This window comes from Phoxinus phoxinus (assembly GCF_949152265.1).
Source record: "Phoxinus phoxinus genome assembly, chromosome: 9".
Taxonomy (NCBI): Eukaryota; Metazoa; Chordata; class Actinopteri; order Cypriniformes; family Leuciscidae; genus Phoxinus; species Phoxinus phoxinus.
Genome location: NC_136884.1, coordinates 11,935,166 through 11,957,554, shown reverse-complemented (window position 1 = coordinate 11,957,554; position 22,389 = coordinate 11,935,166). Strand labels below are relative to the sequence as shown.

The following is a 22,389-nucleotide window of genomic DNA, read 5'->3' as shown; positions in this document are numbered from 1 at the left end:
TAGGTCAACTGACAGGGCACACAGGTGAACAGGACCGAACCCAAAACACAAAGAAACAAAGTAAAAACAGCATACATGCGACAGGTATTGAGTGCTGCAGCATTGAGTCCTAAAACTGTCTCGTCCCTCGTCCTGAAGTCATATTTTTGATTAAATGCCTGAAATAAGGTGGTCAAGACAAGTTCAAGGTATTTTCACATTGTATTCTACCTACGGCATAATATATCAGTATTACCCACTCGTGGTGTTATTAGGCTTTTACAAGTCCTGAAAAAGGAGGTTGCTAACAAAACGTTCTAACTTTCCAATGTTAGATTTTGAATAAAGATTAAAGGGATACTTCACCGATTTGCATTAAGCTTTGTGTCAGTAGAAACCCGGTAGTATTTTTCGATTGACCGTGCTTCCCTCCCTCTTGTCCCCCTGAGACGAGAGATTTATTGTGTGTTTGGAAAAACCCCTCAGATGACGCAAAAATCGACATTTAGCGTCATCGGAAGCTTTTTTGGCCAGAGGCTAGAGACTACAGCCAGTAGTAGGAGCTAGTTCCGCATGTTTTCGACCCGCCCATAGGCCTGCACATCCCGGTACAAAGCAATTTAGCACCATTTCGATGGAAAAAACGCTAGTGTATAAATTAATTTATCAACTAAATCATCAGAGAGACTCATGAAAAGTGAGTCTCTCTGTTTCTTTTCAGTTTCGAGTCAACTAGTAGCCTAGTTGTATAATTTCTTCCGATAATGCCCTCTGTAACCGGTAGGCGTGGCCTTGTAGGGCAGCGAAGCAAGAGCATTCTGGGAGTTGTTGTCTTTCATCCACTTGAGCCAAAAATACATTTTCTGGCTTTTCTCAGTCTAGAAGGCACCAACTTCAAAAATAATTTCACATTTTCTACTACATAAATGACCCAATTTATATACACATTTATCTTTCCAGCGGTGAAATATCCCTTTAAAAGATTTGTCAGAGGCTTAGTGGTAGTGACGTTGAAGTCTTGCGACCATTGTGTAGTTTGTTTATTGTCTGACTTTAGCTGTTTACTTCTGGCAGTTGTATTTAGGCATCAGAAGTTTTTCATTTGTGAAGATTACCTTGACGAACAAAACGTAAGAATCATATATTTCTGTTGGCCGCAGAGCTTATTTTCTGCAATGATCAAAAAGCCAATGGAAAAAAAATCCTAATGGGTTTTTGTCGAGGGAACCAAGGTGATTCTAACCTCCGGACTGTCCTAGAAAAGTACGCCAGCACTGCAGAACTCTATTAGTGTAATGAGATATGAACAATCAGCAAAATTTTCAAAAAGCTACAAAATTGTTCATTATTTCATGCTAGTTAATACTTGTTAACTAATGTTAATGTGTATAATCTTATTGGAAAGTGTTTCTTAATAGTTTATTTGCTTTGGAAAAATAAATTCTACATGATACATTTAACATTTGTATCTTGTGTTTTCTTTTGAGGTAAATCTGGAAGAATAAATGAGTCATTTGCAGCGTGCAGATATATTTTAAACTTCTCTTCCCACAGCTTTTGAGAACAGTAGGAAATAATGCTTTGTCCTATAAAGGTTGGCATTCAGAGGCTAAACACGGTGACGAGCTGTTCCCTCAGTCCGGTTTTATCGTTTGGCATGTTCGGTGTGTAGAGATGCGTCATCGCTTCTGTTTTTAGCTCTGGAAGCGATCCGTGACAGTCTGTCATGAGCTCTCATCTGATACCGTTTCCATTGTCAGGCACGTGTTCTGCTTTTCCCAGTTGAATAATTCGCCTAGAGGGACACAAAAGGTCTGTGCTGTAACTGTGACCCTTACTACACATACCAGTCCACAGTGTCTATTCCGATGAAATGATGACAAAGATCATTCGCTGTATCTTCGTTACTATTCTTTTTGCCTCTTCATTTCGAAAATTATTTTCACAATGTACCTTTTTCCCAAGCGTCTATCCAAGACCTTCTGGAGTTGAAATATTGTGTAGCTTTATCTGAAAAATAAACAGTTGACATTCTGGCACACATGCACACACTGTGTTCATGTTCATATATGTTTATAGATATGCAGTGTTCTTGAGAAATACATATTGTTATGGTGTGAATCTTATCGCACATCTTATCTCATTAGCATTCAGTTTATCGGGGTCACTTTATAACGTCTTGTGAGGCCTTAGGGAGTAAAGTCTTTATATTTATGTTTACATTTTAAATCCGTTGTATATTACCACATGAGAATGTACAATTTGGTATCATACTTTTTTTTTATCATTCACATTTTGCATTTTTTAAGTGTCTTTTATGAATTTTCCGCAGGGCTTCTTCAGGAGAACCATTCGACTCAAACTGGAGTACGACAAGTGCGAACGCAACTGCAAGATCCAGAAGAAGAACAGAAACAAATGTCAATACTGCCGTTTCCGCAAGTGCCTTGCAGTGGGCATGTCCCACAACGGTAAGAGCTTCACAAAGAGCAAATGATTATAGATTAGAGTCGGTTTATGGCTTGATGATTAAGGATCTTTAATTGTTTTATTGGCAATCAAGATAGTGTTCAGCTTTACTACAATAATATTTCGTAACACGTACTTTAATTGCTTCTTTGAAAGTCAGGAAATTTAGATTAGGATCAAAATATAAAACAACAACCTTTAGACACTCGTAGCTTTGACATCAACCTACGCTATCCAAGGGCTATCACAGGATAAGTGACACGGAAGACGTTCTCTCACGGGACTTTGATCTGGACCTATAGGCTAGTCTCTTCTGTTAGCGAGGGCTAGCGTCATGTGCCACTGTTAGCGTAATCCCTTCAGAGGTAGATCTGCATCATATCACGCCATACACCCCCTCCCATGTCTGCCCTTTGTCCCGCTACTGATGAAGTGGCAGAAGTGTAATGACCTGAAGTTCTACTACTCGTGGTTTGTGTATAAACTGGGGCTGGTGATCCAATACGTAAAAAAAAAAAAAAAAAAAAGGCAAACAGATTAACGTAATCAGTGCCCTCTGACCCGCATTTGAGTTTTGGGGATTTTTCTACCATCCAAGTTCTACCTATTTGAGTGTGGATCTGCACATACCCCAGCCATCAAAAAGGATCCGTTCTGGTATTTATCATCCGGTCGGTGATATTACGTTTTTCTCAGACAGATTGATAAATGCAATTGCAACACACACAAAAAAAAACGTGACTCTTGGCCCTCTAACCCCCTTTCCTAGTCGGGAAAAGTAAACTCGGCATAAAACCAGCCTAGTTTACCGCGTCCTCTTCTATAATACTGCATAAGTTACTTTTGACGAAAAAATAATGCAGCAAACAATCACTGTAACTGGCCAACAGATTGGATCGGAACATTGAAAATATTTAATCCAGTTCCATCTGGGTGAAGATCGGATTCATCAAGCTGGTATGGAAATGGATTGTTGTTGATGATCTGTGCCACTGGCTTGTGTCGATTAGGCCTTCACAGCTCCCCTGTACAGTATAAAAACCATTACGTCTATGGAAACTCCCCACAAAGAGAGTGAACCAGACATGTGTGTTCCTGTTTTGTTTGTATACAGTACATGACTGTGGCAGCATGCATGAGGTTGTACCTATTTTTATTGGTGATGTGTGTGCGCGGGTCTTACAGCTATCCGTTTTGGACGGATACCCCAATCAGAGAAGCAGAGGCTGAAAGCGGAGAAGGATGTCAGCGGGAAAGAGGAGCACCAGCCTCTGCAGCCGGACACGAGGAGTCTGGCCCGGCAGATGCATGAAGCCTACCTCAAACACTTCCACATGAACAAAGCCAAAGCACGCGTGTTTCTCACGGGCAAGACCAGCACTCCGGTGAGTAACTGCAGTCAATGGGGAGCTAGCTAACTAACTCACTCACTCACTCACTCACCCACTATTCACATTGTATTGCTCACTTAAACAGCAGAGTCAAATGGGGCGATAATCAAAATCTCTACTAATCTGTCTGTAAAAGCACTGGAAAAAAGAATCCTTGCACACCATTGTAGCTGTTTTTATTTAAATGCTGCTGTTCATCGGTATGTAATCATGGTTATATTTATTATAGTTGTTAATACAAATAATTAAATTATTATGTTTTTGTTACATTTAAGGCAGGAATAAACTACATGACTTTATAGTCTGGATGGGTCATCGCTAGTTGCTAAAAGTCATTAGCCAGTCACCAGATGACAGACAAACAAACATAGTTTATGATGGGCACAGGTTTTTTTTAGCTTCTGAGTGTGATTCCGTCCCATTATTTTCATTTGTCACACGTCTCCTAGCAAAAAGCCACGTTTACGCTTGAGTTTGGAGCGACTTGACAGTCTGTAAATATGACCCTCAGTCGTTTAGTGAATGAGGCCCAGCTTTTCTCTGTAACATTTGCAAAGTTGACAAGTTTATGATGCCTAGTGTTTTAAAATAGTTGTGTAGTGCATTCCAGCCTTTAGTTAGTACATACCTGTAATTGTTATACTGTTATAGTGATTCATTCATTCATTCATTCAAAATGAAGGTCAGAGTAAACAAACGTTATTTAAATCAGATAGCTTAATAATTTTTTTAAATATTGACCCATTTCAGTGTAGTTTTCTTCTGTTTGTTAGTAGGTAACTACTTTTTCAAAAGGCTTGACTGTAATTGACTATAAACCGAGTAGCTCGACAAGCTGTGGATTCAAAGTAGTTTCGATGAGCAAGAGTGCGTCGTTGCTAATTACAAAAAACGGAGAGTGCTAATTGGTCGTTCGCAAAGACCCGCCTCCCTTAGTTACTGTCGCTATGTCCGACAAGCTACGCCGCTCTCACGCCACACCATGTTCTCACGCAGTAAAAAATACATCGTGGAGCATAGAAGAGACTGATAACACACTGACAGACAGGACAGAACAGGTTACTTTTGATATTAAACGTATTAAACAAAGTCTCACCTTTCAAATTTGGTCATTTTTTTAAAGAAATGTAAACAATAAATACCGTTTTGTAGCTCTTTAATGTGTCTGTCAGATCGTTGTAGAGGATCAGTAAAAGCTGCTCGTGAACCGATCATCTCTTCCTTCTAGTTCATTTATAGCATCAAATAAACGTGAATGAACATAAGAAGGAATGTTGTTTTAACCGCGGAAAGGCGTCAGTACACTCCGCTTTTCAAGTTCAAATCCTCCCATGTTAAACTACTAACTCTCCTGCCTGCTTTGTTGGACAAAATGGCGGATGGCGAAGTATGATTGGTCAGATCCGGTCAATCAAGCTCCCTGCGAAGGGTCAATTGCACAAGCCAGTCAGTTATGCAGCTGAACGCACACCTGTTCTCTGACTGTCCTCTCTCTGTCCTTCATTGAAGCCCTTTGTCATCCACGACATGGACTCTCTCCAGCACGCAGAGCAGAATCTACTCACCCAGCTGCTGGGCAACGTGGCGTCCGGCGACACCTCCACTCTGCAGCAGAGAGAAGTGGAGGCCCGGCTCTTCCTGTTCTGTCAGTACGCCTCGGTGGCGACGGTCACGGAGCTGACGGAGTTCGCCAAGGCCTTGCCCGGCTTCGCCACCCTGGACCTCAACGACCAGGTGACTCTGCTGAAGTACGGCGTGTACGAGGCGCTCTTCGCCCTGCTGGCCTCCTGCATGAATAAAGACGGGCTGCTGGTGGCTCGCGGCGGAGGCTTCATCACCCGCGAGTTTCTGAAGAGTCTACGCAAGCCCTTCAGTGACATGATGGAGCCCAAATTTCAGTTCGCCATGAGGTTCAACACTCTTGAGCTGGACGACAGCGACCTGGCGCTGTTTGTGGCTGCCATTATCTGCTGCGGAGGTGAGACGCAGGGAGAGCAAGTGAAATAGAGGCAGTGTAAATCTAAATGAAAAGCTGACTAGCAGTTTTTAAAAATGGGCATTACTCAGAAATGAAATACTTGACATGAAATTGATGTCATGCGGTTTATGCCATGCTTTACTCCAACTGGAGCGGGGGTTTTAAACTGGGGTCAAGGGGTCACAACGTGGTGCTTGAAAATAAATGTAAAAGTTAAAGTATCTTCAAGTTATTATTTTCGCTTTGCTTGCTTGATTTATTTATTTACTCATGTGTTTATTATGAAAAGCACATACCTTGCTGTCCAGAAATTGTGATGTATATTTTCCTTATACATTGATTTAAATTTGAAACTAAATTAGAACCTAAACTTCCCCTGTTCATGAGCATCCTACATGTTATTATCTCACCTCCTTTGCTGAACTGTAAGTAGGTTAGTTGTGGTTCAGGTTGTTTTTTTATGTCATTTCTGGAGTCCCACAGCGAATAGCTTTTGAGAGACATGACATAATAATGGTCGGAGTGAGATGGGGAGATTGTTCTCCTGAGGACTAGCCAAAATAACCACAGCTACCTCTTCCGCCGGTTCCAGCAGAAACCCTCGGACCCGCGGTCGTGCGGCGGGGACCAAAAACGCAGACAGTACCTCAAACCACTGCTTCCTGGAAAACCACTTTTTTTTTTTTTTTTTTTACCTATATGCTAAAGAGAGACACCATTAGCAAAAGGACACTTGAACAATAAATGTTTCATCAATATCTGTGGACACACTGTACAGATAAATTAGGGATGTCACACTACCGAAGCTAAAGTCAGTGTCCTTTCATTCAAAAGTCAATATTAATAGAAATATGAACAATTTAAAAGAAAATAATGGCATGTAGCTTTAAATTATTTTTCAATTAAGTCATTTCAAGTTTTCATTCAAGTAAAGAGACTTGGTACCAAAGTAACGGTGCTTTTGACATCCTGACATGTCTCTTTTGTCTCTCTCTCTGTCTGGATCTCCATTGGCAGACCGTCCGGGACTGAGTGACGTGTCACAGATCGAGCACATCCAGGAGAGCATAGTTCACGCCCTACGGCTCCATCTGTTGTCCAACCACCCCGACAACGGCTTGCTCTTTCCCAAGCTGCTGCAGAAACTGGCCGACCTGCGGCAGCTGGTGACCGAGCACGCAGAGCTGGTCCAGGAGATCAAGATGACAGAAGATGCTTCACTCCATCCTCTTCTGCAGGAGATCTACAGAGACATGTACTGAGAGCTCGAAGCGTTCCCTGTCTCGGGATGCGCGAGAGATCCCTCTGTGTATCGGGACAGGAGATGAAGAAAGCTGAATGCTCGGCTCCAAGGGGGAGGAAGACCGGCCGGGACATCTTTGGGGTGTGTACCTGCTTTTGGATCAAGCACTGCTGGGACATTATAGGGCAAAGCCAGTGTAAGTTTAGGCTCATTAATATTGCACTAACCTTTAATAGGGAACTGACCTTTACAAGGACGATTCCTATAGTCCCCTAATAAGTGCAATATATGCTTTCCGCCTCTATGGTCTACTCGTAAAAGAAGCCAATGAAGCGAATGGCATTCATGTGTAGTAAGCAAACAGTACACACATACACACATATGTAGAGAGAGAGCTCATTAAAGTGCCATTTTCAGCTTTTTTTTCTGTTGCTTTTGACACATGGCCACATTGAGATGATGTGCTGGTGCTTTCCTTTTCCACCTTAATGTAAGATTTGCAGGGCGGGGCTTCAGATATAGGGGGCGTGGCTAATCAAGTGTAACTTGATGTTGCATCACCGCTTCTGCCAAATAAGCTCCGACAGTAAAGATTTAGGACTGGTAATTGCCTATCCTCAATAAGGGGTGATTTTTCATGTTTTAATGCTAGAATGAAATGTATTGGGAGAGCCATATAAATCAGAATGTTTGTTACCTCATTTTAAATTGCTTGTATATTGAGCATCATTTGTAAAATATTTTGTATAAAAAAATATCATCGTACACTGTATAGCACTCCAACTGTAATTTTATTGTACAAATGTGTTGTGTGTTTTGACTCAGTACTTGTATTTGATTGGTAAATTATTGTTTTGAGGTTGTTGTTGTTGTTTTGGGGGGAAATTTTAATTTTCTTAAAATTTAGAGCCAGATCTACTTGATGCAATTTACAAGACCCTTGCTTATCAAAAAATTGCTTTGTAGACTTGCATTTTAACAAAGAGTATAGAAGCCAATATAAGTTAATATATAATTTTCAGTTGTGGATGTGTAAATTGTTTGTAGTTTGAAATTAAATATAATGTTTATAAAATATGTGCAATAAGCGGCGTGGAAGTGTTTTATTACAGGCGCCGTCCTCTGGCTACTCTGATGTACTGCAAGCGTAAACTAAAAACCGGAAGTTTTGAGACTGTCCTGTTTGACGCGCCGTAGTGACATTATTGTACTATGGCGTGCCTTCAGAACGCGTGCTCATTCGGGCTCATTCAAAACAAACAGCTAGGGTTTGTTTGAACGGGATATAGGAACTGTGCTGCATGAGGACCGCGCTTTAGAGCGAATGGATTTGAGCGAAGGATCCGCGCTCGGTGTGTTTACATGTGAGCTGTGCGAGCTGTCCAGCCCGTACAGTTTCTACGGGCAGAAGCCGCCAAACACCAGAGCAATAGTGTAAGTACACAAGTGTTTGTGAAATTGCACTGCGCTCAGCGCACAGAATAGTTGCTCAATGCTCTCCATATGCAAGGGGAAAAATGTAATGTAGCGTTAGTGATATATACAATGACGCAAACAAACATATAATGGTAATATAAGTTACTCAGTGCGCACGGAGCAGATCTCTCGCATGTAATGTGCGGTGATGTCACGGTGACGTATGCAAAGATATGACGATTTTCAGTATATTGTAATCTAAATATAATTTAATAAAATCTTTGCAGATCTTTATTGAAAAGGGTTAAACAATGTTTTTCACGCTTGTTCAATGAACAATAAACAATTATTTTCACATGCACATAATATATAGAATGTAATATAATATAACATTATAATATTACATTCCTCACATATGTTTTAATCGGGATGGCAAACTGCATAATGACAGAGTTGACAGAAAACGTCACCCAAAAAAAGGAAATCGTGTCATTTTACTCACCATGCCGTTGCAAAACTGTGGCTTACTTTCTTGTATAACTTAGAACACTAAAGATATTTGGAGAAATGTGCAATTTATTGTCATTCAATGGTTAGCAACATTTTGCAAAAAAATACTTATGTCAGTCTTCCACAGAAGAAAGTCATACATGTATGTCTTTAGCGACATGAGGGTGAGTATATGATGTTAATTATGGTTAAATTATGTGCGAACAGTATGGCAAGCCGTTTGAACATTTAATCCTTAAAATGTAGCTATTTTCATGCTATTCGTGCTTATTTTTGTAGACACTAATATCTATTACATTAGTTACTAGTACTTATTATTTAGATAGTAGTGCTTTAGGTACTAGTATAGGTTTTAGATACTAGTTATGTTTTAGATAATAGTGCTTATTTCAATAGTGACTTGTATTTAATTAAAATTTACTTGCGCTACTAGTTCTTATTTTTCTTAGTTACTAGTAACTTTTGTGACCAATAATATCCTAAACCAATAGGGTCACACTTAAGATTAGGATCAAATTTTCACTAATAACAATGACTTCTTTTGCCTCAATAAACTTCTAATTACTGCTTATTAATAGTTAGTAAGGTGATTAATAAGTTTAGGTATTAAGTAGGAATAAGCGATGTAGACTATGGTCATGCAGAATAAGGGAATAATATGTGCTTTATAAGAAGTAATAAACAGACATTCAAGTAATATGCATGCTAATAAGCAATTAGTTAATCGTGAGAATCGCAACCTAAACCTAAAGTGTTACCCAAAAAAGGTACTAGTACTTTTTAAATAAGATATTAACATTATTAAGATAATGTAATATCTTAAGATATTAAGATAATAACAATATTTTTGTTTGGTTTAGATAGTTATGCCAAAGATTTACAAGTGAAAAAGTTCCAAATCCATTTGTCCTGTTATTTGTAGTACAGTGCGTTTAGTGCGTCAGAAATAGAATGAAGCATCCGTTACTGTCAGCGACTTCAGCGAGCACTGTGCCTGTCCAGTGTAGGCAGAATCACTCATTATAATGGATGAAACGATTTCGACTAGTCGCTGATGACGACATTAATGAAAAAATAAGCCTGAAGCTCGAGCTGAGGCTCAAACGTGGGTTGTGTTGTGCTCAGCTATTCATAGTTTTCATGTGAAATCACACCCTTATAGGAACGGCCACCTGGAGAGCAAAACAAGATTTTCTGCCATTGACCGGCAGTCGTTTTGACCAGGTTGGTACTAATGTAGAGACGGTGATATTAAAAGATCAAATTCAGTGTCTTTATGCACACTATATACAGGCCAGCAGGTAAACCCTGAATGTGAATGCAACATGCAATTTCTCGTTAAGTGCTTTTTAGAGATGCACAGATCGATCGGAAGTGGAGGATTTCCCGCATGATCGGCCTGGACATGTAACCGGCCAGTCAGTCTCCCGTCTTTGCGATTCCGAGCCGGTCCGTTTTGTTGCCAGCGACACAGGCAATAATGTCAGCTGCGCGCTCTCGCTCTCTTCTCTCCGACGGCGAAGTGACACACACCCGCTCCTCTCACTCACTCATCTCATTCGCTGTGGTTAAATACTGCTTGAATCGCGCATCATTTTTACTAATTCCCACAGGATTTGCGCTCAAACCAAAAGCGAGTGCACAACTGATCTATATGAGTCGAACGCACAAGCCGCCTCTGTATCAAGCAGTGAGTCGCTATTACCAAATGAGTGGCTTATTGCGCTTAAACGGTCAATTACACACAAAATTGTCAAAATGACCGTCTTGCTGAGTATTCAGCGACTAGTCAACATCAAGTGTCATGGCAGAGCATTCAAGTCAACTAGTCTGTGCAGCCCCTTCTATACTAATGACTGTTTCTGTCAGCTTTGTGTAGCGCAGCTGCAAAACTAGTGAAAACAGTGTCTAGCATTCAGACACAATTTGACACAATTATGCATTTTGTTCTTGTACTTGTTTTACTTTGGAAAAATGTATACGAATGCTTCTTGATTGCTGATTGGCCACAGTTTGTTATAAGTTCCAAAGGTTTCAAATTTCTAAAGCGTTTATTTAACACTCAGAAATATAATTTCTATTCACTTTTTTTTTTCTTAATTGAGAAAGTAATGTTAATATTTCAACTGAATGCCACATCATTTAATTTGACTGCACACTGACTAATAACATTTAAAAGTATATATATATAAAAAAAAATATATATATTATATCCGAGTAATAATTATATACCCCAAAATAAATATTATAAATAGAAATATATAAATACACAGTAAGGGTCAGGAAGGTTTGAAAGACTGCATTTATTTGATTGAAAATACAGTAAAAACAGTAATATTGTGAAATAACTATATCTATATTGTAAAATGTAGGCAATTTTTTTCCTGTGATGGCAAAGCTCCATTACTCCAGTGTCACAAGGTGAAATAAATATTTCTTATTATTATGCTGCTTATTGAAATGTGGAGGTGTTTTTTTATCAGGTTTTTTGATAAACAGAAATAAAATAGGAAATGGAATGGAAGTTTTATTGCACATTATACACATATACAGTGCAAGACTAGGGGCATAGCTTTATCATTAGGCAAACCACACTTACTAACATCCAAAAAGAGCAAGATTTAAAATGGAACGGTCTCATGAATTATGTAAATCAGGACAGCACTAACATGGTAAATATTGTCATAAAGGAGCATAGGTTTTCTGTCTTTCAACTTAATATTTCAGTTCCAAATATGTCACAAAATCATGAAGCATGAAAATAGATACTTATTTTTTAAGGTATTAAATGTTAAAACAGCTTTCCATACAAACAGTCCATGTAAATTGTAATGTAAATAATCCTGAACTATTTTAAAGTCAAATGAGTGGGAAATGCTTGAAATTGTAGGTGACATTTGATGCATTTTGGAACCTTTATAAATAATCCAGGTCATGAATTGAGCAAAATGTATGTAAACTTTGCAGTTGTTGAACTTAACAGCAGTGTGTGTATTTATTGTAGGGATATTATGTTCTGCTTTTGAATCATGTGTCTAGCTATTGTGTGTCTGATTAATGCAGATAACGTTCAGTTTTCTAAAGAAGTGCAAGCGTTGGTCTGCTCTGTTTTGATGATGTTGATGTATAATTAGCAGGACCCCATCACCCGAACTGTAAAATGTGAGTGCTGGGGTGTTGTTTCTGAAATAAGTGCTTATTTGAACAGTTAAAGGAGTTGTAGAACCATGTCTGGCTGACTGAGGGAAAAAATGACAGCGATTGAGATGTGCTTTGTCCCGCAGGCTCTTGGAGGAATGTTACGGCATGAGGGATCCCTTCTGCCCAGAGAGAGAGAAGTTCCTCGTTTTAGGATCCAAGTGCAGTCTGTGCTGCAAGACGGTGTGTGTGGGAACGGTCCGTGTGACTATGTAGAACATTTCTCCTTTTTCTGCCAACGAAAGAATTTAATTTATCAGTTAACTAATAACTCAGTCCGTAATGTTTAGGATATATTATATATATATATATTTAAATAAATCACAATGTATATTTGAACACATCAATAAACTAGTTTTTTATTATTGACAGGACTGCAGTCTGTTCTACACCAAACGCTTTTGTTTGCCATGTGTGCGGGATCACCTTCATCAGTTTCCAGAACAGGTTCAAAATGAGGTGCAGAGGAAGAAGAGTGTCCAGAAGACGTCGTCCTCATGATGATATATTTATTTATTTATTAGCCATCAGTTATGAACAGAGGACACTAGCGAGCCTTCTGTCCAGACACAATATATACAATTGTCTATTGTCCTTTTTCTATTTATATGAATCAAACTGGAGGTGATAAAGCATCTTTTGATTGGAATCACATGTTCTTTGATGAGTGTTTCTTACTGTCAACTATTAAATAATGTTAAGTTGTATCATTGGTTGTGATTGATTCCAGATGGCTAAAATGATATAGATGAGATTTGAACCTGTTGTTGGAGGAGTGCAGAATTGTTGTGAACATGGGCAATACCCCTACACCACAGCTGGGAAGTTACTTACTTCCAGTATCGCCTTGACTTGAACCTTTCTTGTTTAGTAGGGGAAAAACACAGGTTAGTAGTGAAGTATAAGTTCCAGCACACACATAGTTGGAGATCTATAGCTCAGTGGTATGAGCACTGGCACACAATGCCAGAGGTCGCTGGTTCAAATCCAGCCAGATCTCAGAAGATGGAGCAGAGGACTGGATGGAGCAGAGGACTGGATGGAGCAGAGGATAAGCTGACTGGACCTGGATGGAGCAGAGGACTGGATGGAGACTAAGGACGACTGGAGGAGCAAGCAGCAGACTGGTCAGCAAGTGGAACAGGAGATTGGAGTGAAGAGGAGAGTGAAGACAGCACCCAAAGAAAGAAGAAGGGGGGACCGGGACCTTGGTCCCCCCCCGGCTTCCAGGACAGTGACCAGCAGCGGTTATAGAGGCAAACAGTTGAAATTTGCCAAAAGACAGAAAGAATACTTAACAAAAACCACAGGTTTTTGTCCCTGCAATTACAGCTGAAAACCACTAGATGGCAGTAAAGCCATTTATTTCTTAGAGAGGTCTCTCAAAGACACTAGTTTAATTTCAAAACTTATGACTGACAGTCACTTGATTCCAACAATGTATGTTTTTGTAGCAATTACATTTTATCTTCCTTAAGTCAGTTGTGACACTTAAAAGTCTTCAGACACTATTGAAAAGTGCTGGAACATTTCAGCTACTTATTATTAGTAATGCCAGAGATAAGCCATCTGCCAAATATGACCTCAGACTTGGCAAGGAGATGACCGATCACACTGAGGTTTAGCAAGTGACACAGCTTCACTGAAGGAGTTATCTTATTCAATCACAGTATATTACGGCTAGGTGCATTATAAAGTTAATACCTTCATGAGATTTACACAAATGGCTAAACAAATTTCAATCTGCAGCTGTGTTGCCAAATCACAAAAGAAGAACAAGATCCAAATTGAAACATTTCATGTATTTAAAAATGTTATGTCTTTCTTTCATATAAATACTTTAAGGGGCTCCTACTTTCAATTTTAAAACAGTCACTCAAATACTTAATTTTCACTATCCCAGGAGTTAATGTTCTTTTGGCCTCCCATACTTTTTAATTTCAGTCTTTTTTTCCAATCAAATACATTTTATTACATTATTTATCTACTTGATTTGAATCTCAGTGTTTTGTCTAATTTGAAGTTTGCAGAGGCCTCAGAACTACTGCTCATAATAATAAGAGAACATGGCAACACTGAACTGAAGGGAGCGCGAGTTTCTACTGTTTGTATCGTTTTTCAACAGTGGGCGGACCCCGTGGCCCGCCGGCCAATCAAAGGCGTCTAAATAGTCAAAGGCGTTTAAATAGCCTTTGCTGTCAATCTTTTTTTCCCTAGCCAGTTTACTTGCGATCGCCATATTGGGTGCTCGCCTACTCGAATGACCCGTCTGTTTTTCTTCGGAATTACTACGAGACGTGTTCGGAGCCGCGCGCTGTTTTCATGACTTGTTTTCCACGCGCTTTAGTCTTTCTACACGCATCCGCGCGTTTGTTATGCGTGCGCTCTACGATTCACTCGGCTTTCTTGGGAGGGTTCGCTTTTAGTTAGACTGCGTCTGGCTCGTTTGCGACTGCGAATCTCGGACAAACTTTCATGTGCAAAATGTCAAAAGTGCGCGTCTCCAATGGAAGTCCCACGCTGGAGAGGGTGGACGCGAGGCAGGCGGACCACGCCAAACCGCCGGTCTGCCGAAATCTCTTCGGTTCCGACTCTTCGGATCGCGAAGAGTTCGCCAGGGACGCCGAGGACCAAATGCGGGAGATGGAGAAAGCGTCCAATGAAAAATGGAATTACGATTTCGCCAAGAACGAGCCGCTCGCGCCGGGCAACTTCGAGTGGCAGGAGGTGGACGCCAAAGAGGTCCCGGAGTTTTACATCAGACCGCCTCACGTAAAACGGGCTACCTCTACTGGGACTGTGGACCATAACGGGAACCACAATTATTTTTTGACGACAACTCCCTCCCTGGAGAGCGTAGAGGGGGACTCTGACAGCACGGAGACCGGGAGTCGGACGGACTGCCGAACGGCGCTTTCCACGCCGAGGAAAAGACCGTCGACAGAGGATCGGGGTAAATGTTTTGCGAGTTCGTGACAGCGCACTAGACTAGACCGTGCTATTTACGCGCTGATCTCGGGGGACAAACGCTTTGCCCTCCTCTTGCATTTGCTTCCGAGACGGAAATCAATCGCTTTTCTAACACAGTCTTCATTCTTCCAATAGATCTTCCTTGCCAAAGCAAAAGACCCAACGTGCACGCGACCGAGGAGAACCGCTGTCCGGATACGACGAGCTCGCTCGAGCAAGCGCCCAGCAAGTCAGATCCCAAAACGTAAACAAGGTGAGAGTGAGTTTCGTGCGTACTGGTCTGGCGTGGAACTTGTAAACGCGTATGACTTCGTATAAAAATGTGAACCGTCGCTGTTTGTTTGTTTGTGTTTATTGCTGTGCCTGTTTTATTGTTACTAATGATTGTTTCTTGTCGCTGCTGTTCCACGCGATCAGTCTAAACTGTTCGGTCTGGCGTTTTAAAACAAAACATTCTGTCACCGCGCGAGTGACAGTCGACTCAAATGCACAACATTGTAGTAACACGTCAGCAGGTCTCTTGTAGGGTGTGTGTGTGTGTGTGTGCGCGCGGGTGCGAGGAGGAGGGGGTCCGGGTTCACAATGCATGTAGGCATTTACTTGCGCGCAAAACTGTTCGCTTTCCATTCCCAGCGCTTTATGCATTCTGAAATATTTTGCCGTTGAAGTTATCTCATGTATTGTGTGTGTATCTGAGTGACATTTTTGCACTCGCGGTCGACATGTTATCCCCTTTGCTAATCAACTTTTTTTTCTTTTCTTTTTTTTCCTGCAGAGAGATGAAGACGCCTATTTTCTCCATCAAATACTTCAAGAGCTTTATGAAGTAAACAGGGACAGCAGTTGAAAAATACAAACCGAGCCTTGGAGAGGCTGTATAAGCACTGAATTTTTACACTAAAGTTTTGGCACTCGACAAAATATATTTGCCTCAAAAGCAGATAATGTAGCAGTGTGCAATTGGAGTTGCTTCATTTGTTCTTTTACTACCTATGTATATACTTTCATTTTATATGTAGCACATTTAAATGTAATATTAAGATTTTAAAAAAACAATCATTTATAAATGGAGTGCGTTGGACTTGAAGAATTGCTGTGCAGTTTTTAAACGTCTCCCTAAAATTAACCCTTTTAAAGTAATTACACACACACACACACACAAACACACACACACACACAGCATGTCCCTTTAATTAGGTTAAACAATCCCATTGTCTCAGTTTTGGCTGGCAACAGCAGCACAATCTTGGCCATTTTTAAGTTGCACAAATGTCACTGTCTGCATTATTGTCGTTCATGTTTATTGGTACTTAATATGATTTTACCAGCCAAGGCTACAGCACCTGGTCAATTGTGTTCTTCTCTGAAGGGACTGTGACTCCTAGTGTGGTATTAAGGTTTTCACACTTCTTTACAGTATTATAACCCTGGGTTATTCCACGAATTTCCTTTTATTTAAATTATTTCTTTTGTTTTTTTTTTGGCATAAGTATATAAATTCTCATGAACTCAAATCCTACTGAGTACACATTAAAAAAAAAAAAAAAAAAAAAAAAGGTGCAACTGTAGCGACCAATTGATTTGCTTTTTTTTGGTCAATTTTATGTTTTTCTATTCATTGCTGTGTAGCATAATGTTTATATATACATTTATACAATTTCTTCTTTAACACTGGGCCATACAATTAAGAACAACATGAAGGCACTTTTTTTTTGCCACAACATATTTGGCTTTCATGTTGAACACGACATGGCACTATGACAAAAATATGTATAAACCGGCAAAAAACCCCTAAATTAAGACGTTACACAGCAAGTGTGAAACACATTGAAGTGTACCTGTGCATACTGCTTTGTAAAGAAGAAGAAAAAGGATAAAAAAACACTGAGGAAATTATACTAACTTATTTATGTCAAGCTTTTTGTCATTTAAGACTATCCAAAGTGGCATTTGTGCATTTTCTGTATGTACTTCTTTTGATAAGAATTTTTTTTTTTTCACAAATTTGTGCAAGGTTGCAAACTGAGCCGATTAAGAAATTGATGTGGATTGTGTACTGCTTTATAAATGAGATGATTAAACCATAATGACATGGACACCTTCGCCTGACTCATTCCATTATCATGCAGAAAAACCTCTGAATGTTAATACAATGTTAACACAAACTTAAATACACCTCTCACACCCTGCATTAGCAAAAGCCCTAAACTGACTCTAAGCTGTGCTAATAACCGAAATACATTTACCACAATTTTATTTAACCGTTAAATACATCTCTCTCAAGTGCTAAATTGTTATGTGCTGGAATTTGGCCCTGTACAACCTAATTTTTTTTTTTTTTTTTTGCCACACACACAATATAAGCACCAGCACAAATATGCAATTATTTAATTTAAACTGCCCAGTTTTTAGTTTTTTTGTGTAGTGATATTAAAGTAGGATGCAAAATGCTTTTAAAAAGTGTAATTTTTTTCTGACCTACTGTAACACGTATGATATGATTAACCTGAAATTAAACTGGTGGTTTATAAAAATGTGAGATTCCTATTAGATTTTCTTCAAATAATGTGTTGCCTGTAATATTTTACATGAAAAATAATAAATAGGAAGAAGCTCAGTGCTGAATATTATTCTGAGATAGCATGTCAAAGAAGAAAACTTTGACACTGCAAAATACTGCAACTGACCCAGTATGTTTTTGAGTAAGCTTTAATATATTTCATGAACCGTGTTCTCAGAAATATACTTCGCGAACCATTCATTCTATGTCAAATGAAACCGCTGTTTGACTTTACATTGTGTTTGGTCGCGCGTGTTGACTTGCACGACTGGCGATAACGTACATGGTCACGTTATTCTTCTCCTCCATTATCATTACACAAGATATTTTTTAAAGCTAGTCTGATGCTTGTGCTCCTTTTGGTTATTTAACTGAACGTGCGACAAGTTTGTGCGTAAAGCTGCTGCGTTTCTAACACACGACCTGCTGAGCTCCCTACCTCGATTCAGAAAAAAAAACAAAAAAAAAAACAAGGACACGTCCCATGCGGAGGGAAAAAAAAGCCAAGATACTGACATACGGTTTGTCCAATCAGACAACTATTAAGAAAAACACACCACTTACTGCAGCCACTGAGATTGGCTTTGCGCGCGCTGAGGTTGGAGTAAGAGTGTGTTTGTACAGACTGTTCTACTCGTAAAGCACAACCCAGAATAAGAGCCATTGGTCAGACCGATATTTCTGCTGATGTTTGCGAAAGGGAAGGGAGAGGTGAGTTTGGCCCGAGGGTTAAATCGGATGGATCTTTCTAAAGCCCCGTCCTACTTCTGCTCAAAAATCACGGCTCCATATAAGATGACGAAACGCACATTAACACACAGCGCTCGCAATTTACACGAGCGCACGCGAAATTACTTTCCAAATAACAACTTGAACTCCCTTTACTTTATCGCTTCGTTATGAGCCATTATGTGTACCATGACAAAGTGCTGGTGGTGACAAAAATATGTTACTGTGCGATATACAAATAAGGGGCCAGTTGTATCGGGCATGCTGTCGGTGCATGTTAACACCATGGGCCTATTAGCCTATTTAAACAGTGAAAAAGTGATATATAAAAAATTACGACAGCAGAAATGTAAAAGGTAACAGAAAAAAAATAAACCATTATTTTGGCCTACAGATGAGGCTTATAGTTCAAATAAGTGATAGAAATTACCAAAAATAATAAACATACATTTATAACAATTCAAAAGTGACAACAAATAAAAAATACAATTGTCCTAATATCTATAAAAATATTAAACATAAAAAAAAATCTACATTCATTGACTGGATGTAGTGTAGTCTTATTGTATACACTTGTTTATCAAACATGTTTAGCAATTTTAGTATTTTCTGGCATGTTAGTGTGGAGATTATTATTATTATTTTTCAATTTAGAAGTAGGTGTTTGAAACCAAAAACAGAAGAAGAATAAAAATGCTAAAGAAACCCCAAATTTGTTAAATTGGACTTTGAAATACAAAAAAACCCTTCTAAAATATATATCCAAACATATCCACACTTTTCACACACTTCACTAAATTAGTTTTTTACATGATCTGAAAAACCTTTAAATGTTTGAAATTATTTGTATAGACAAATGTAAATTCCTCCATATCATTTTTATTACCTTTATTATTCATTAATTTATTACTATTTTTGCATGTGTTATGAGCCGACAGTGAAGGAAAAGCGCTCAAGTGTCCAGCATACGTGAGGACTACCAGGATACATAACCTGATGAATAACCAGAGTGTGCCAAGTATTTTTGCCCACTACATTACTTCTAATTGTGTAATTTCACTATTTTGATTACTTTAAGATTATACAAAATAAAAAGTGATAATAATACTAATAAAGTTTCCATTTTTATAATAATAAACCTGAAGCTTTATGATAGAGTATTCAATAGGGTGGAAATCTTTAATACACACACATAGCTTCTTAAACGAGTGAAAACAACATATCAGTGGTTATTTTCTCAGAAACATCTTTCCACTAAAAAACAGGCTTGTGGTCAAATCAGTGAGAAAACCACAGTTGCTGACTTTGTTACACAGCCCTTCCCTTGATCAGACACTAAAATCAATACACTAAAAAACTTTTTCTGAAAAGCTCTAAGTGCTCCTCTGGTCAATGAGTGATAAACTTCATAAACTGGCAGCCTGCCATGGCATGAGCCTCGGTAAACACTAATAGCAGGCTGATGAAATCAGTAATTATAATAGAAAAACAGCTGAGGGTTTCACATTTGCAGCTGTAAACCACCAATGGCAACGCCCTTGCTTGGCCTATGCAGTAGTTAGAGAGATACTCTACTAGTTTGGTTTTGAATAACAAATTATAGTTAACCTTTTTGAAACCAATGGATTAATTTAATCTATTACATGTCTTATATGTGGAAGAAAAGGGGATTTTTTCCCTTACCTCCTTTGCATTTGAGATGTCAGCCATGGCATGATACTTGTGTAAGACACCTTGACTGCAAAATATAAATGAAATGTGTTAGACATAAAAAAAAAAATGTAATGTGTGTGTGTGCTCTTGTTTATGTGATTTATGAGGACACAAATTTATATAATGACATGTGTATTACACTGGTATTACAACTTAAACGTGGTTTATGAGGACATTTCATGAGTCCTCATAATTCAAATAGCTTAAAAACATTTTTTAAAATTAAATTGTACAAATGCAGAATGTTTCCTGTGATGGGTAGGTTTAGGAATAGGGGCAGCGTAAAGGGATATAGTATACAGTTTGTACAGTATAAAAACCATTACGCCTATGGAATGTCCTCACAAGTATAGCAAAACAAACTTGTGTGTGTGTGTGTGTGTGTGTGTGTGTGTGTGTGTGTGTGTGTGTGTGTGTGTGCGCGTGTATATATATACTTACATATATACATACACACATATATATATATATATATATATATATACATACATACATACATACATGCATATATACATACACACACAATTATATAATATAATACAATTATATAATAATAATTATTATTATAATTATATACAGGTGCCCCAAAAAGCATTTGTTTGAACAGAAAATGATGAAGCAATATACAAATACTTTATCTTTTCAATTATTTTTAAAATAAATTTTAAAATAATTTTTCATGGATGTATGAAGTTAGTTTCTGTTTTAGTGGTGCAGTTCATTATATTAACATATGGACATGTTTCACAACTTGACAACCAGAAAGTGTCCAAGCCTTTTTATCTTCATTTTAAACAATATATCAATTGCTACATACTTTAAAATGTAACAAAATTAATTTAGTTTAAAAAGTGTGCTTGTGCTATATTTGCTAAATATTTTAGATAATTTCTGCGTTTTGGGTGTAATGAACATTTATTGCTATAAGGATTCAAACCGTTTTAAGGTACAGGACGACTCTAGGCAGGCAGACAGATGGCAGAGATGGTCAACAACTCAACTTCTGACCTTCGAGTTGTGCATCTCCCTGCACCTCGTAAAGGGGAGGATGATATCACAGCACAAACTAATCAATGCCAGAGATGACCTCATGTGCTGTAGGATACGGGAGATTGTGCGATGGCCACCATTTATTTACACTTGCTGCGTTCGTGACTAGTTACAGAGTCCCAATCTCCGAGATCAGCTCTTAGATATGTGCAAAGTTGTAATCACAAATCTCAACGCATGCAACAATAAGGCGCAGAACAGCCAAACTTCCCTCCACCCCTGTCAAACTAACACCACATTTTCAGGACAAAATTAGCTGAAGGCTAATTTAACAACCTTGCAGATAATGAGAGGAGAAGGATCGTAAAATCAGAAAATGTTTACAGCTGGCCCTATTAATAGATATTGCACAGCTCTGCATATGACCTCATTATTTGGCCTTCCCGTTAGGAATGAAACCTTTGTGAATCTCAATCTTATTTTGGAAATGCAAAGTCCCATCTGTTTTGCATTGTTATTAATTTGAGGGAGTTTTATGAGCCTCAGTGTTTTTTTGTTTCTCGGCCTCTCTTTGCCCAGCAGTCATGTGTTTTGGCTGTCCTCCGCTCGACTAGAAACCTGTGTCGGCCAGGCAGAGAAACAACCTCTGGCAGATAGTCGGTCTTAGTTGGCCCAAAATGTGTCCAAAAGAAGGATGTAAACAGTTACTTTTGCCAGCGGGTTTTTTTTGTGTTCTGGCTCTCAAAGCTCAACATCGTGCTGTGAACTTCACATGCATGTGTGTTTTTGGTTTGCTCTCAGTGTTGTACTCGTGGGGTCAACCACATTTTTCCCCCTCCCTTGTGCATTCACTCTTTTTATCTGTACTGATCAACTGGCTTTCATTTCTTTTATCTCATTCCATATTTTTAAAGGCAAAAGTGGGTGTAAGAGAGAGAAAAACAATTAGCTCTGATTCTTATGGAGATCATGAGAGTGCTTTGTGTGCTTATAATACACACACACACACTTTTCATTAAATTCATATATATATATATATATATATATACACATTATAAGCACACAAGGCACTCTCATGATCCTCTTAGGAAGTGTATGTAGCCTATGTGTGTGTATATATATATATATACAGTATTTATTTATGAGGGATCGTAAGATAGCAGAGGACAGCTGACAACAATGTAACTAACTGGCCTATCAAGATTAATTATCCTAATTAACCTGTGTGTCTATGGTTTCACCA

At 38.8% G+C, this 22,389-nt stretch overlaps 3 protein-coding genes across 12 annotated transcripts in view; all 3 read left to right on the top strand.

Annotated features, from left to right (window-relative positions):
- pparaa (peroxisome proliferator-activated receptor alpha a) overlaps positions 1-8,180 on the top strand; it is a 58,559-nt gene extending 50,379 nt beyond the window's left edge. For 9 of the 10 annotated variants that reach the window (XM_079622271.1, XM_079622268.1, XM_079622270.1 and 6 more), the window contains 4 exons: positions 2,312-2,450; positions 3,634-3,833; positions 5,349-5,817; positions 6,835-8,151. In XM_079622271.1, coding sequence (XP_079478397.1) covers positions 2,312-2,450; positions 3,634-3,833; positions 5,349-5,817; positions 6,835-7,079 — 1,053 coding nt within the window. In that variant the 3' untranslated portion in view covers positions 7,080-8,151. Of the gene's footprint in view, positions 1-2,311; positions 2,451-3,633; positions 3,834-5,348; positions 5,818-6,834 lie in introns of all 10 variants that reach the window. The other variant, XM_079622275.1, reaches the window with a different exon arrangement.
- cdpf1 (cysteine rich DPF motif domain containing 1) overlaps positions 1-13,458 on the top strand; it is a 53,323-nt gene extending 39,865 nt beyond the window's left edge. The window contains exons 2-4 of the mRNA XM_079622279.1: positions 8,305-8,494; positions 12,271-12,382; positions 12,557-13,458. Coding sequence (XP_079478405.1) covers positions 8,385-8,494; positions 12,271-12,382; positions 12,557-12,685 — 351 coding nt within the window. The 5' untranslated portion in view covers positions 8,305-8,384 and the 3' untranslated portion in view covers positions 12,686-13,458. The remainder of the gene's footprint in view (positions 1-8,304; positions 8,495-12,270; positions 12,383-12,556) is intronic.
- A 922-nt stretch (positions 13,459-14,380) lies between these two features.
- Positions 14,381-17,256, top strand: cdkn1ba (cyclin dependent kinase inhibitor 1Ba). Its single transcript, XM_079622278.1, has 3 exons — positions 14,381-15,137; positions 15,290-15,407; positions 15,930-17,256. Exons 1-2 carry the CDS (start codon positions 14,660-14,662, stop codon positions 15,400-15,402), a joined length of 591 nt encoding a protein of 196 aa, XP_079478404.1. The 5' UTR covers positions 14,381-14,659; the 3' UTR covers positions 15,403-15,407; positions 15,930-17,256.
- Positions 17,257-22,389: the final 5,133 nt, after the last annotated feature.

Bases quoted from the DNA above. Each gene is read 5' to 3' on its own strand.
- cdkn1ba (XM_079622278.1), top strand. From the start codon at position 14,660: ATGTGCAAAATGTCAAAAGTGCGCGTCTCCAATGGAAGTCCCACGCTG. The intron at 15,138-15,289 runs GTAAATGTTTTG...TTCTTCCAATAG, and splicing joins ACCGTCGACAGAGGATCGGG to ATCTTCCTTGCCAAAGCAAA.